This window comes from Eptatretus burgeri, chromosome 3, assembly GCF_056783735.1.
Source record: "Eptatretus burgeri isolate ZD-2024b chromosome 3, Ebu_testis_v1, whole genome shotgun sequence".
NCBI lineage: Eukaryota > Metazoa > Chordata > Myxini > Myxiniformes > Myxinidae > Eptatretus > Eptatretus burgeri.
The window spans coordinates 107,038,210-107,055,163 of NC_140963.1; the positions used below are offsets into that span (position 1 = coordinate 107,038,210).

General features: G+C 41.7%; 1 protein-coding gene across 1 annotated transcript; it reads left to right on the forward strand.

Annotated features, from left to right (window-relative positions):
• Positions 1–8: 8 nt before the first annotated feature.
• Positions 9–15,965, forward strand: LOC147030618 (small ribosomal subunit protein eS27-like). Its single transcript, XM_085874866.1, has 4 exons — positions 9–119; positions 526–634; positions 15,425–15,535; positions 15,663–15,965. Exons 1-4 carry the CDS (start codon positions 114–116, stop codon positions 15,689–15,691), a joined length of 255 nt encoding a protein of 84 aa, XP_085730992.1. The 5' UTR covers positions 9–113; the 3' UTR covers positions 15,692–15,965.
• The last annotated feature ends 989 nt before the right edge of the window (positions 15,966–16,954 follow it).

Here is a 16,954-nt window from a genome sequence, read left to right on the forward strand (position 1 = left end):
AACAACACACATCAGATGACGTATTTCTACATCCGGCTGCCGCCGCTGGGATGTTGGTGCGCATGCGCAATACGGTCTTTCTTTTTTAATACTGCTGTGGAGCACGCGGCATCATGCCTGTACGTATCGTTCGTTTTGGTGATCCGGAAACACCGTGACTTGCGCCCGTGGAGCCTTGATCCGTCATTTTTTCGTCTTTTATCGTTTAGTATCGCTCCGAGCTTCGTCTTTTATTGCAGTTTTAGCTCTCATGAATGGAACTGAAGTATCGTGATGAGGCAGCGTCTGAGGCCTTCCGGCGGCCATTGCATTTTTTTTCCATCGTTATTTATTTATTTCGATTATTTGTGGTTTCGCTCGGCATAGTGTGTATATATATATATATATATATATATATATAATATATATATATATATATATATATATATATATATATCTGTACATTGTGTTGTTGTGCACTTGTTTACTTACGTTGTGGTGAAACTTGTTCTTGCGATATCTTAAATTTCTCCCCGAATCTCCCAGTTGTCGCAGGATCTCCTTCATCCCACGCTTGAAGAGGAGCGAAGGAAGCACAAGAAGAAACGTTTGGTGCAGAGTCCGAATTCGTACTTCATGGATGTCAAGTGTCCAGGTAACGAGAGCGGCACCTCGTGAGTCAAAAGTGGTTTGCTTGTAGTGGGGCAGATAACAGCAATTTTTGAGAGGAATCGTGCAAATGATGATACAAGCATCAAATTTGGCACATTTGTTCTCCAGGGGATTCTGATCAAATCTGCCTGATTGGCCATTTGAAAATCCAAATTTCGAAAAAGTTGAAAAAAAAAAAAGAAAAAAAACTTCAAAAAAGTGAAGATCACGAATCAATGTTGGATGCTGGCTGAGATTGGTGAATGTTTCAGAAACATCATCAAAGACGTTCCAAGTCTGCCATGCAGTTTTCTTCCCTTTACCGTGGAAGGCAGACACGACGTCACATCCAGTGAACGCATGGAAGTATGGGATCCCTCTAGCTTTCTCAGGCCCCATTGCAGAAACTACCTCATGGACTGGAATCCATCGCGCCTTGGCTCCTTGGCCAAAGGCAATCCACATGTTCTCAAGACCTAGTTCCTGTAAGGATGGCAGTACAGATATTGCTATGACTAGTACGTCCGTGTCATTAGCCTTAATGATAATGGACTTGCTACCATCCGTCGTTGCATCCCTGGCGTGTACAAATATTCGAGTGTCAGCTTCTTCATGACAACATGGAGACACAGCATCCAGTGACTTCCTTGTGTTGCTTATGGCATCTTCTCCTTTTGTGACAATGACTGTGCTTGTCGTCTGTGCTTCACACATCTTTTCCGCAAGGAAGTGAAACAGCTCAGTCTTGTTGCTGTCATCTCGAAGAAAGCTTCTCCAGTTACTTGGGGTCTTAGTGGCTCCTGTCACTCTTCTTCTGATTCCTTGCCCCCTTTTCGACCTTGCCTCGGACTTCAGACTTGACTTCTTGTACACATCAAACACTACGTCCACCCTCTCGTACCCAGCACCATAGGATTCCACCTTTGGGATGATGTCTTCTTTAGCAGAGTCATCAAATATCTTTGAAGTGCGTGGAGGTAGGGCATTGATAAGTGCTGAGCCATCAATGATGACTGCATCTCCCCTTGGTTCTCTGTCTGGGATTTTCACTTGTGCTTCAATAATTTCAGCCTGCTGTGACCTCAAAGTTCTTTGAAGTTTATTTTTTATTTTTATTTTTTCTTCAAATTTTTCAAATGGCCAATCGGGCAGATTTGATCAGAAAGCCTGCAGAACAGAAATGCCAAATTTGATGCTTTTATCATAATTTGCACGATTTTTCTACTATCTACTACACTATTGGTGTTGGGATCTCTCTGGTGGGGCACAAACTTCAATTTAATGAATTCAACGAAGCGTGTTCGTTTTTATGCCTCCGCACCAATGGATGCCTTTAATAAGGTAAAGTTAGACAGTGCAATTAAATGATTAGATTTTGGGCCAGATGTGATAAAGGTCAAGGGTCAAACTGAAATTTTACTGTTTATGCCCCAACTCAATAAATATTGGATGGAATTTCATCAAACTTGGTACAAAGGTACAGTTGGACAGGGCAATTAACTGATTAGATTTTGGGCCAGATATGATAAAGGTCAAGGGTCAAATATGTCAATACTGAAGTGTTTGTGCGGGAGAGCGGAGGCATACCCGTCGACTGCGCGCAGTCGAATTACTCCAGTTATTATCATTTTGAGTCGTTCAAACGTGCGAAAAAAAAAAAGCTCAAAATGGCTTCCGTGTACCCATATTTCATCGAGGTGTCGATGATGTCCAAGTGGAATCGAAATTGAGCAAACTCATCGGGGTTGTGTGCTGTAATCGGGGTGTTGTGCGGAGTAATTTTGTCTGAGTGGGTGAGTGAGTGCCTTCTGCCTGTCTTGGAGATGATATGACCAAGTGGAATCGAATCCAAGTGGAATCGAAATTGAGCAAACTCATCGGGGTTGTGTGCTGTAATCGGGGTGTTGTGCGGAGTAATTTTGTCTGAGTGGGTGAGTGAGTGCCTTCTGCCTGTCTTGGAGATGATATGACCTCCAAAAGGAGTTTGTTCACTTATGTCTATCCGTGCACAAACTATGGAGAAACAACTTTGAAATTAAATGTTTGTTTTTATCTTTATAACGTGCATCGGAAATCAAACATGCCCTTTAACACCACTTTGGCTCTGAGGAGTGAGATCTATTATATATTTTCTTCACTCTGTATGCCTGTGTGGCAGTCAACGACATTGAAAATCCATTCCAAACAGGAAACTCACCATCTGTTTTTAAGGATGTCATAAAGGACACAAACAACAGGCACGAATAATGAATGGAATGTGTATATTAGATGGAGTAGTGTAAAAAGCCGCTGCATCACCGTTTTTTGTTTTGTTTTGTTTTATATATATTTATATATATATAATATATTTCTACCACCGTTAAAATCTTTATTTCTATTAAATTACATGCTTCACCGTAGAGCACACATTGCCTTTTTTGGTGCTTTCAAAATCCTTCCATTAAGCAGTACTTGAACATTAATATTACTAGAAGCACCTGCTCCCTACGGGAGCCATCAAGGGGGGTCATGTTATTATATTTATGCCTATTTTACTCCAAGGGGTCCCAGGATTACACACCCAAAAAATGGTTGCAATCAGTTCAGCCACTTTTGCAGTACCTGGGAACAGACAGACGGTGAATTATAGTAAGATGGCGTTTTACATCATCTCGACCAATCAAATTTTCCGCTCGCACATCTTGGGGCGAGGACTATGAGATTATTAGTATTATTATTATTATTATTATAAATACTATGCAATGCAGTATTGATAGGGACCAAGTAGAATGCATCCTGTCATGAGAGCAAGCCCAGAGTGCAAAGCGCAAGGCTGTCTTAAAATCCGTCTCATTAGGACACGCTTGAAGCTCCATCATGCTTTATTGTGGCACATGTACTTTACCCTTTATTGCATGATAAATGTGGGGCCAATTTCAGCTTTTATGATGCAGTACATTAAATATCAGATGGCAAAAAAAACATTTTGTTAAGTGTTGAAATTTCATCGATACAATCCCTCCTTAGCATCAGGATATTCTTATTTTGCATCTAAAATCGATCCAAAAATATTTCTGGCAGTCATGCAGGTCTTCTTGCATTGCTCTTGCATTCTTGGCTTGATAGATCAGCCGATGAATGTGTATTGGCTTCTTACCTATGGTACCATAGTCGAACAACTGTGCTCTACTGCCATGAAAACATGTGCAAGTGGCATTCCATGTCTGCCGGTTCAGCACTATCCAAGTCTTTTGCATACCAAACCAATTTTGTTTTACAAAATTGCTATTGACAAAGCTTGGTGTAAATCTGACACGATGTCATGGTGGTTTGTCACGCTTAAGTGCTCATTCTTTCCTTGTGGTTATCAAAGGAAAATACATGGTATCTGTGCACCAAGTGGGTGGTTGGAAGTGAGGTCACTCAGGTTTAAGACAAGATCTGCTGTTCACTCCCTCCATTGTTTACTTCCACACGTTTTGTCACCCTTTCACTAATTTCGTTATATTTGTTTTATTGAATTCTCTCGTACAACCTGTTTTGTGCTAATAGTCTTGAAATGTAGCTCAGAGTTCAATTCTCTCCCTGTTGTTGTCATTTTATGACAATGTTTCTCCTTTGGAGAGAATGGGAAGCGACCTCTTGGCTTACCCAAGCAAGTACTTTAGGGCTGCTCGTTAAAGACCAGTTTGTGTTGGGTTAGGCCAAGGGTTGGCAACCAAAATAACTGGAGGAACCATTTCTAAAATTCGGTGAAAACGCGCAATATTTTAAGAGCCACAATCTACAAGTTAACCGCCCGCTGGGGTACATGAATACTGGCAGGACCAAAGTTCACCGTACAGCCCTCTCGGTGTCCCGGCTGTTTATTATACCTCCACTGACGAAGTCACTGGATGCATTATGTTTTTGCTCACCTGGATTAAAGTCCAGGTGAGCTTATGTCAGTCAGTCCGTAAACACTTCATTCATTATTGCTTGAACCAAACACACAATTTTGATTAAACTTGGCCACAAGCTTCGTATCTGATGCCCAACGAAGGTGGAATGACCACATCAAAATCTGAGCTCATTTATGGGGAAAGGGGGGGGGGTGTGGTTGAACCCTTCAAAATAGGTATTTGCGCTCTCCTCCCAAACTACTCGATTTCAATGAAACTTGACCGCGACCATCATCATGTGTCACGTACCAAAGTTTGTTCATGGCATTAAGAAATAATCGGGATCTGAGGAGGTGGAAGGGGAGGGGTTGGGGGGTTGAGTGCATGTTGCTCCTGATCCAGGTGAGCTTCAGGATGCGTGGTTATATTTTTACCTCTGCCACCGAAGGTGAAGGAGGTTGTTTTCATCCGTCTGTCTGTCTTTGTTTGTGTGCAGGATATCTCAAAAAGTTGTGGACGGATTCAGATGAAACTTGGTGGACGTGTTGGGTGTGTGATAAGGAAGAATTGATTCAGTTTGGGTGAAGATCCAGATGTGGATATGAGAATTATTAAATTTTTTAAAGTGATTCTTCATTGAGAGATGGGACTAAAAGCGATTGTACAGCATAATCTCAAAAATGTATTTGGCCCGATATGTTATCATGGATCAGGCATTACGTGGCAGAGGTATGCGCTCTACCGAGTGCACTTCAAGTTGTTACCTTGCTAAATTGTGCAGCAGTGATTGGATTTTGACCAAATTGATAAAGTATTGTTGCGGGCCGGGGTCCGGTGGCGAGAACGACCACGAGGTGGGGGAAGTTACGTTGTCTCCCACCAGACTCCCGGAATTGTAGGCCGTTGCTCATGGATAATTCCGTGAAGCGGCGGGTCGCTTGACCGACCATGGACGCCAATACCTCAACCGCATCGCGTAGGGTCTTCCTGCCAGGTGTAATCAGTTTACCTAATTAAGCACATGGTTTTGACTACCGGGGAACCACACTCTCTGCACGCCTTGCCCGAACCAGATCAATCTACCAACTACGGTAGAGTACAAACTACCAACTCCGGATCAGATGCAGCCGAGCGGAACTGCCAAGGACGTACCGGCTCGAATGAACAGATTATCGGGGATAAAGACTTGGCTAAACTTGGATCCGAACCATGCTGTACCAATGAAGGAAAAAGACAAAAACGAACTGGGAACATTTCTACAATCATTTATTTACACTAAGCTAGGAAAAACATGTGGCACAGGAACAGGTTTATTGGTGTGTTATGCAGTGCGACAATTTTACAGCAACTTACAAAAGAGGACACAGAGCAGACTTGTCATGAGAATAATACAGGCAGTAATTACAGTAATCAAAAACTTAAACAGTTTTTGCTTAATGGACAGGCGCCACACACTCTGACAAAATAAACCCAGTTGAATGGCAAAGGACTTTTGCAGCCACAGAGGGAGGGAGCTGAGGTCGCAGATCTTTTGGTACCTGACGTTCAGAGGGAAGGGATGCTCTGTGGTGCGGCACCCGACAGAGGTCGTGCAGTTTGGCCCACAGCCGCACGTGTGGAGACCGTGTTTTTAAAGGAGCCTGGGTGGAGAGCGCGGAGTCCAACGTATGAACGGGGCTGCAGACAGAAGCAGGACCCGACCGAGGCCTGGTCGGAGTCTTTTCAGCTCTCACAACCAACCAACCAACGAACGAACTTTCAAATCCAACCAGCGAACCTCTTCCTCCCTCAACCAACAACGATCTCTCCGACTCTCTCTCACTCTACTCTGAGGATGGTGTCGTAATTTATAGATCCCCCTGGGCGGGGAGGGGCCTTGGCGAAGCTGACGTCACTGTCCGCCCTGATTGGACAGGGCCTTCATGGGGTCTGCCCTTTCTGGGCGGGATTTCGGCCAGGCCGGGAAAGCCTGCCCACTCCACGCGTGTTTGAGGAAGGTGGACTGTGGTACAGCCAAGATTTAATTGAAACGTTTGGGGAAGCTGAAAAGGAACTGCGGACGTGAAGCTTCTGCCTTGGAAAACGAGCCTCTGGAGACAGCAGATGGACAATGGTGCGCTGTGGCCAGCGAACCGAGGGCTTCAAGTGCTATGGTACCGTGGATCGTAATGGAGGGGATGCAAAGATTTATTAATCTAACTAAAAAAAACATCGTAACGCACCCCCTTTTGCCTTCCCACAACACACAAGGAGGGATTCTATCTGCACGTATACTTAATGGCATAACTAACTTCGGGACAACTGTATGTTTGTATGCATACGGTTCCTAGAACCATAACTGTATGTATAATAATTTAATGATGTAAAGATTAACATTTTGACATTAAGAGGTCATTTCAGGTAAAAATGTTGCGAGAGAACAGCTGAAGTGATTTAAATCGGTGTGCCTGCGTGCGTCCGTCCGTCCGCCCGCCCGCCATAACTCCAAAACCATAAAACCTATCAGCCTGAAACTTTGCATACATACTAAGGGAACTTCAAGGAAGTGCATAAGTGAAAATTGGGTGTTTCGGTTAATTAAAACACCCCTTTTGAAGATAATTAACGGACTTTTTTTTTTTAATCTTTTCAAATTAGGAGCTTGAGCTTTTTATATATATATATATTTTTTTTTATTTTCCTCCCTTCCTTCCATGCATTGCATGATATGATTTTACACGATCGACTCATGGACTAATAAAAGTACATCATAGAAATAATATTTCGCTTTTTAGGATCGGATATCATCCAGACTATTAAGTGTTGAAATCTGTTGTGAAATCTGATAATTTATAACAAAGCAGATATACCTATTTACTTTAAGCAAGCAAGGCTATGTTCCATACTCCATATATATACACAAGAAAATGTGTAATTTCCAAAGCATTAAAGTTGTCTTTTTCAACTGTTTGGAGAATTATATTGATAGAATGAAAAATTTAGCAACGTAACAATTGACCAGCTTCATTGAGCTATATGATTTTAATGCATTCATTGCAAGACCTCACACCCTATCCCCCAGAAGGACTGCTTATCCATAGTGTTTGCCAGATCTGTGTCTATATTCAGAGGTTTCGCGATGTGCTCTGCAGGGAATCGAAGCAAATGTAGTTAAAAAGAAAGAAAAAAAAAAGTCAGGCATCTGGGAAGTGTATGTTTACTGTGGCAAAGGCACTTGACGACCGCTCTCCAAGCTGCTTGTTGTTTGTTTCGGTAAAAGTATCCGTGCTCAATGAGACATCGGCTAAACGTACGTTTCCGCCTATTGGGCCGTGCGGTTCGTGCCTCAGGAGACGTCTAATCCGCTGAAAATGTGCAATTTTATGTTTTACAGGATATCGTTTTGTTTTACCTTTTGTGCGATCTCCTTTTAATATAATTTGCCCCTCAGTTCGACATATGTATATATAGTATACATCTAAACGCATATACAATAAAGTCTATCCGACCAGATGTTTGCCGTGATCGAGCTACGAAGGCACAGTGCATAGATCGACATTGTGTTCTGTGCCTTGATTATATTTTTCAATTGAATTTTGCTAATTTCCTACTTTAATTCCTTTCAAAGAATTCTGTTTAAAGGTAAATCTTTGTGTTTGTCGTTTTTATGTATCTTCTGTGTGTGAACGTTTTAAAACTGTAGTGTGTGTGTGTGTCTTCTTGGACCGACGGTGCAGCAATTGGTATTTTAAAAAATTATTTAGAACGACATACTCATGAGATTATGCCAGCTCATAGGTCTCATACCAACACCAGAAGGTGAGGAAATGACCACACCTGCATAAAATTGCTGACGAGCTGGTACCACTCCAGTATGCTGAAGTTTGTCTCCTTATTGGTTGCAACTGCCAGGACTTTAACACCGAGACGTAATTCCTCCCACTAACGAGTCCTTTGGTCAGAAGACTGACCTTGGTTGGGGACTAGTTGGAATTGTGGACCCAACTGCTCGAGACACTGATATTGGAGTGATTCATTGCATCTTCTCAAGATTTGGATTATCTGGTAAGGCATGCGAAAGTGAGTACATAGTGGTCGTACTCTGTTCAAGAACCAAGGTGAAAGAAGCTATCTACCCTCATATCACTCGAATGAAGGACAAGGAGAGGAATCATTTTTCCTTGAAGGACAAAATATTTCTTTCTATAGTGCAGAAAGGTGTTCATCTCTTGGATCAGCACTACGGAATGCCATTGCCATTCAGAGAATCTGATCTGAAGCAACCTAACAACAAATCCATGTGGCTTACTGGACCAGATTTCTTGTGGAACTCTGAAGTGTCTGCAAGTCTGTCTGTCTGATAAGAGTTACAACTTGATAATAAAGACCCTGAGGTAAAACGATCTTTTGTCTCTGCATCAAATCCACATTATTTTTTTTCCAGCTGCAATGATATATTGGAACATCTGGAATACTTTTCCAGTTGGCATAGAGCCAAGAGAGCAATAGTAGGTTGCCTCAGATTTGAATCTCTTCTGCAAGCACATTCAAACCGCCACCGGGTAGGTGAGCAATGAGCCTGGATTTTGGGAATTTGTCAAGAGGGTTACTGTCAGACCGTGTGCCTTGCAGAAACCAAAGCAGGACAGAGCTTAAAGGGTGCAAGACCTAAAAGAAGGTGGAACAGTGAGGCCTTGTGCATTTCATTATGCATCAATTGTTTGTGTATTCTGGCAAAGTTAGAGTTGCAATAGTATGATTTTTAAGTGGAAAGTGGAGATATTTAAATGTATTCCCAATAGCTATTGGCTTGATTTTTATCTCTGCCACCGAAGGTGGCCATCCACCACTTCACCACCTCATGGGTCCTTAACACCTCACCACCAGGGTTAGGTCTCTTGACCTAAGGGTATCAGCTGCTTCCTTGTAGGTGACTCTTGGATGAGTAATGGATAGGGGACCACACCTCGATATCAAAGGGTGGCTGTAGGAGCGGTGCCCACAGATCCACTCTAGCCATCGACAAGATTATCTCGGATGCGTCCGCTGAGTAGTAGTACCGAAGGTGGACCGAAGTGATGTTTTCACCGATCTGTCTGCGAACAGGATATCTCACGGGATATTATGCACAGGTGTGTAGCAAAGATGAATGATGAGATTTTGGTGAAGATCTGGATATGAGTTTGATTCTACACCATTGAGAGTGGGCCAAAAATTATATACCATCGGACCTTGACATTTGTAGGGATACATTCCTGAAATGTCGATTTTTTTTTTCCATGAATGTTGGGGCATTGTTTCAATGGGACAAGGGGATAGGTTCCCCTCAGTTCGTCACAAGCAAAATCAAAAATCCTGTGAAAAACAACACATACACAAAGCCACGAATGTATAAGCAGGAAAGAAAAACGGTGAATATGCCCATGGAAAAAACTAAACTGTGGATACGTGAAGAAAATGTCAAAGCAGGTCAGTTTATCAACTTTGACTAGGCGGGGTCCACGAATCCTTGAATGTTGGAGGTCTGATAGTATAGCACAATCTCAAAAAGTTAGCGATGGATTATGACAAAACTGGGTAAATGAGTTGGGTCGGTGACAAGAAAAAGCCAATTGCATTTTGGTTCCGGTCCGGGTCCAGATCCGACCAAATGGTCGGATACAAAACTGTTCAGCCTGGCAGAAGTATGCATCCTCATCGAGCACCATTTATCATTTTTCCTGGAAAATCCAACCCGTCGCTCCGCTGATGGATCAGTAAAACGGGAGAGTAAGTGAGAGAGGGGGAAGGGGAGGCAGAGGAGCATGAAGAATGGAAATTTAGAGGGGACGTGGGGAGAGCAACACTTCAAACGTTACTATTCACTGCGGGAGGGACGGGTATGACAGACACACACACACACACACACACACACACACACACGGAGAGTGCTGCATTTTACGAGGGGAGAGGGGAAAAAAATGACAGGTGGGGAGTGGAGGTGGTGTTTGCAAAAAGAATATGTGACGCTTAATGACCAAACACGAAAGAAAAAAGTGTCAACAGCTGTACACACAACAAAACAGAGTTTGTAAAGTAATCTGCTGGCACATCTGCAACAATGTTGATATTCCAGTTCCAGAACATTTGTGGGAAAATCAACCAAAAGCAATCACTGAAAACATTGAGGTACCACTCACGTTTGACCTTATGATCCCAGCGAGCGTGAACATCGCAAACAAAGCATTGCGACCAGATATCATACTTGGGTTCAGAAAAAAAAACGCATTGTTGATTGAGGTGTTTATACCGGTTGATTTTTGGACCAACGATACAGCAATCAAGAAAAATGACCAAATACCAAGACCTAAAGCAACAAGTGAAAAGATCCTGGAAGATGAAGAAGAACCTCACAGATGTTAAAAACCATCCCTGGGAATATCACTACAAACTAACTACAGTTGAAGCTGTCCTGGGCTCAGTAACAATCCTGAAGAGATCCCTCTGCACAAAACTTTGAGAACAGAAAACTTCACAGCTTGGTCCATGAATCGTGACCCCCTAACTGAAATGAAGGTGGATACTTTGACCCCACCATGGGAGGACTCCATTCCACATTCTGAAACCCCATATGTAGATACCAATCAACGACACACACACACACACACACACACACACACACACACACACACACACACACACACACACACACACACACACACACACACACACACACACACACACACACACACACACACACACACACACACACACTGGTGGATACTTCAAGACCTGGAAGGGATCCGTTCCACCTACTGAAACACGCATGTACAACAGAAAACTTCACCTTGGTCCGTGGATCGTGACCCCTTACTGAAATGAAGGTGGATACTTTGAGCCCACCCTGGGAGGACTCCATTCCACATTGTGAAACACACACACACACACACACACACACACACACACACACACACACACACACACACACACACACACACACACACACACACCTTTAAACAGAGTTCTTTGAAGAGGAATTCAAGTGGGAAATGAGCAAAATTCTAGAAATATATCAAGGCACAGAACACAAAATGTCGATGTACGTATCGCGGGTTGAGAGACATAATGTTGTAACTGCATTTTTGGTGGGGTTGAATAAAATGGCTCAAGTCTTTCAACACCATATTTCATGGGTTGAGAGACATAATGTTGTAACTGAAAATTTCCCATTTCCTGCAAATCGCTAATGAAAGATAAATATGGTGTTGAAAGACATGAGAGGCATTTTATTCGGTTTTGCCAGAAATGCAGTTACAACATTATGTCTCTCAACCCACGGTATGCTCTCTGCCTTCACAGCTTGATCATGGCAAACATGTGGTCGGATTAACCTTATTTCTTTTAGATATGTATCGATGTTGAAGTGAGCGGTGGATTATATTAGGAGATTGCACAAAAGGTTAAACAAAATGTTATCGTGTAAAAATATCATTGCACATTTTCAATAGATGAGACCCCTCCCAAGTGACCAACCACAGGGCCCAACACAGGCGGAAACGTACGTCTAATCAATGTTCCCTTGACAGCATGGATACTTTTACCAAAACTAACAACAAAGCAGCTTGGAGAGCGCTCGTCATGTGGCTTGAGCAAGAACTCAAACGAAACGGTTGCAAAGAAACTCCGAGTTTGGCACGCAATTAGCAACACATTTAACATTCACCTCTCGGAGACGCCAAAAAATCAAGCCACGAACGCTGACGTATCCAGATGTTTATAAACATTGTAATGTACCCAGTGATTCGTTGCTATGATGAACATGCATTTGATAATATGAGTGAGGAAAGTGAAAAAAAACAACATTATCGTTAAGAAATTGCTGCGGCCTGTTCCAAGTTTAGACATGGTTGAGCAGGCCAGAAAACATGGCAGCTTCAGACCCCAGCGAGCTTACCCAGAAAACACCTTAAGACCCAGAGAGTGTGGTGGCTGAGGATCTCCTGATGAATATAATTAAATAAGGTTGTTAATTATCTTCAGGGGTGTTTTAAAAAACCCAAACACCCAATTTTCACTGATGCACTTCCTTGAAGTTTCCTTAGTATGCAGCAAAGTTTTGGAGTTATGGAAGACACATACACACATTTCCTTTTATTAGTACAGATAATGCTGTCAACATTAAAATCTGATGGGGTTTTTACTGATCCTGAAGTTTTAATTACAGCTGACGAGTCTTCTTCGTAAAGGTGATGGTAATTAATGTTTTAAAGCTGGCTGAGAGTTTATATCAACATGATTTGGGGGTTATATAAATGAAAGCAAAATAGGTGGATATAAAAGGCCATTTCCAAAACCTAAAAAGTGAAGTGGAAGCAAGTGGATCGATTCGGGTCAAAGGGAAAACCAGCTCACATTCCAGCTTTGGCAGGTGTTTTAAGTTCTCAAAATGTACACGATAAAAAGACAGTCTTTTAGCATATAATGTGCAAGGACAGACTTTCTTTTGTATGAGGCAAGGCCAACAAGCTACATCTGTTACTAATAGGAGGCCCGTCCATATGTCAGGTGACAAATCGGCAGCATGACCAAACTTTCGTGGCTTCTGTCATATCATAAACACGGTTGCCTTGGGAAGCTTATTGATTTATTTGGAATAAAAATTGAAAATTTCATCTTGGATTCCCATTATTGAAAGCCCCTTTTTCCAGAATTGAAGTGAGAATGTGAGCTTGATGTAGCTGTGCAAACGAGCATTTATTGTTCTGCGACAGCAGAAACCCTTCAAACGGATAAGGACCCCAAAAGCATTTAGTAATCCAGGTACAACTCCAGACGTACTCCTGGTTTATCCATTTTTGCCGATACGCAATTAATAAAGTAACAAACACTTTTTGCTGATGTGGTTGTTACTTTTTGCCGCCGTGTCATGGTGTGTGCTGCAACCTTAAGAATGGATGGGGAAGAGTATGTGCTCTCAAGGATGATGGAAGGTCCATTGAAAAAATTATTCCATTGAAAAGTGAATGGTATGAACATGACGATGCTATTGTATTGTAAACAAACATCAATTGAATCAGTCGGTGCCATTAAACAGGTTATTCACTACCTCAGCCACTGAAGGTGGATGGAAGTTGTTTTCACACGTATGCTTGTTTGTGAACAGGATATCTCAAAGTTGTGGATGGATTCAGATGAAATTTGGTAGAGAGCTTGGGTATGTGCCACAGACGAAATGGTTAGATTTTGGTGATGATCTTGATCTGGATCCCTGAATTTTGTATTTTTTCCCCACCATTGAGTGATCGAGCGAAAACGACATAAGATACCTCCTGATTATGGATGGATTTGGATGAAACTTTGTGGACAGATTGGGTGTGGGACAAGGACAAATTGTTTCGATTTTTGGTGAAGATCTGAATGGGAGAATTTTTAAATTGTTTTTTCACCATTGAGAGATGGGGACAAAATGATATGTATATACATGTATATATACATGTATATCATATTTCAAAAAAAATGTATTGGGCCCAAGATGTTTGACTGGAGTCATTGTGTGCAGGAGGTATGTGCTCTTCAGTGCTGTTATTTTTTGTTTGTTTGTTTTTAATCTGAAGTTGGGCCTGCAATGCTTTTGACATAGTCGAGTGGTATAAAGTCACTTGGTTTTCATAAAATGTTCCCCAAACCTTACAATGACTAGAAAATAATGATCTACTCCATCAAGCACTAACCCCCACCACATTAACCCCACCCACATCTCTTGGCCTTGGCATGCAATATTTTCCTATTATTGGTGAGTACAGTACTGTTTTGTTGTTTTGTTTTTTTCCCCTTCTTCTTCTCATGTGATGTCTTTATGGTGGATATTCATGAAATTGTATATTTATTGATTGACTGAGTTATTAGGTCTTTTGTATTTGATATTTGAACAGCCCCCCTCCCCCAGAATGCATCGCCGATTTTACGCTGTCTGAAAAAAAGTCATTCATATAGCAGAGTGAAAGTACTTCACAAAGCAATGGAAATAGTAACCAATAAACAATAATAATAAATTCCACGTGTATCACTTCATTTTACATCCTTGTGGAGAGTGATGTATAAAAATGCCAATGACTGAAGTGATCAGCATCTAAGTCGTCAGTGAGTGTCACTTCTATTATGAATGTATGTGTCATTGATTTTTCTTTTGTTCATCGAGTTTTACTGTAGAGCTTTCTGCTGTGGAGTCAAACACTGATAGTCGTGATCTCGTGATTTGATTAGGCTTACTAATTACAATGAACCCTGAAGAATTCCCATGTTTTCAACACATGCAATGTGAAGGTGTATGGAGCATTCTAATGAAAAACATTGCAACAAAGCATCTATAAATTAATACTAACATTAACAACAGCAACGAATGCATAATCCCCTCCCGAACCCAATCACTTCCGGGCCTGGTGAAAGGCAAACCAATGCTCAAGCGGTACAGCAAGCAGGTATGTTGCAAGGCCGTGAAGACCAATGAAAATTTGGACCAACGGGCTCATTCACGTCGGAGCATTGTTGTTTTCAGTGATAGTTCAAAACTCTAATTTTCACTCATTGCAGCTTGGTTTGTCGTCGCCCTTGAAATGATTTCCACTTGCCAGCAATATACAAGGCAGTATGTATCGACAAAACTGCTTTGCCTCCTGAATCTGGCCAGGGCATTAACATTCTTGCAATGGGACAATGTTGCCTTTCAAATGTAAAATTTTCCTTGGTGTGACAGTATGGTTTCCTTGGCTTGCACTGTTGGTTCCTTTCAGAATGACCTTTTAAAAATAAAATAATGGCTTTTCATCCCAAGGATTTATTTTTTATTTACTGACAGACTATATATATATATATATATATATATATATATATATATATATATATATATATATATATATATACATTTTTTTCAAACATGGAAGATTTCATGTTTGACATGTTGACTTTTTTTTTTGCAGGTTGCTACAAAATCACAACGGTGTTTAGTCATGCACAGACTGTGGTTCTCTGCGTTGGCTGTTCCACTGTCCTGTGCCAACCCACTGGGGGCAAGGCTCGCCTTTCAGAAGGTAAAGTTGAACTTTCTTGTGGACGTCATTTCAAGTTGGTTTAATGGCATTGAAACGAATGCAGATTTGATATTTTGTACAGATTTGCAGAGTATCCTAACTTGCACTCCCCCAACCCCTTCCATAGGCTGCTCCTTCAGGAGGAAACAAAATTGATCAAATGGCACTGAAGATGGGGCTTGGAGTTTGAGGTTCAAACCTTGGTTTTGATCAACTCATTGGAATTGGAAAGTGTTTCCAGGCCAAGTTCAAGGTTTTATTGAAATGCAAATGTTTTACCTTTTGCAGTCAAACCTAAACAGTCCTTAATGTCACCTGGGGTAATAGATAAGTACCATTATTTTCCTTTTTTTTCCAGGTTTGATTTCTTGAAATGAAGTTATCAATCGTTTGTTTTGCATCATGCTTGCATTAAAGAACTGTTGATCAATCCTCTGTGTTTTTATGGATGAGTTTCAGTAGCTCTAGTTCCTTGTAAGCCAGGGTTTGGGTTGCTAACTGACTTTGCAGCTTCAAATTCCATCCATCCATTGGGACCATACTCTGTGCAGAGCATTGGTGCTGCCTCAAGGCCCAGTCACACCTTGACATTTTAGCCAGCAATGGCAACGTATTAAAATGTATGTAAAACGCTGGCTTACGTTGAACTTTTGATGGTTTTTTTTAAAGATTCGGACATATTCATAACGACTTGGTCTTATGCGTAACGGACACAGAACGTTTCATTGTTATAGATAACTTATACCAACGAATGCTGAACCTGTTGTCGGCCTTCACAACCTATGCCCAACGATAGTCTAACTTATGCATAGCGCGCTGCACGCATCGCCGACGATGACGTGGCATAGATTATGAAAAGGCTGCTGCACAACGATTCAAATCATAACCGCCGCAGAAATGGAAGTGTCAACATCGCAGTCACACCTTGGCGATCTTGCCAGCGTATGCCGACCTCTGAAAAATGCGTCTCAAACGCTGGCGCACGTCGAATACGGTATGGGTAAGTTTGGTAAGCTTGAATAGAACGCTAAAGTACGTTATTAAATGGAGTACGTCTTGTAATTTTAAACATGTTGAAAACTTTACGACGTACTTGCCGTATGACACACGCTCCGCATGTGATGGGAATAAGTTGTACGCATGATATGCGATCGTTGACACACACACACACGTTACTTGAAAGGTACTCATAAGTCGAAACACGTCAAGGTAATGGTTAGCATCAGTGTTCCAGACTCCCGGGTTTTTTTTTGTTCAGTGTACAGTGCGGTTACGATTTAAGTCGTTGAGCGGCAGCCTATTAATTATATTATATTATAACCGCACTAGAAATCAAAGTGTCAAAATCACCATCATACCGAAGGAAGGAAAAAAAATAAAAATAAAACCAGGAAGCCTGGAACACTGACGCTAACCATT

Excerpts from the sequence above, each read along its gene's own strand:
- LOC147030618 (XM_085874866.1), top strand. Across the intron at positions 635-15,424 it reads CATGGATGTCAAGTGTCCAG|GTTGCTACAAAATCACAACG; the intron begins GTAACGAGAGCG and ends TTTTTTTTGCAG. Across the intron at positions 15,536-15,662 it reads CAAGGCTCGCCTTTCAGAAG|GCTGCTCCTTCAGGAGGAAA; the intron begins GTAAAGTTGAAC and ends CCCCTTCCATAG.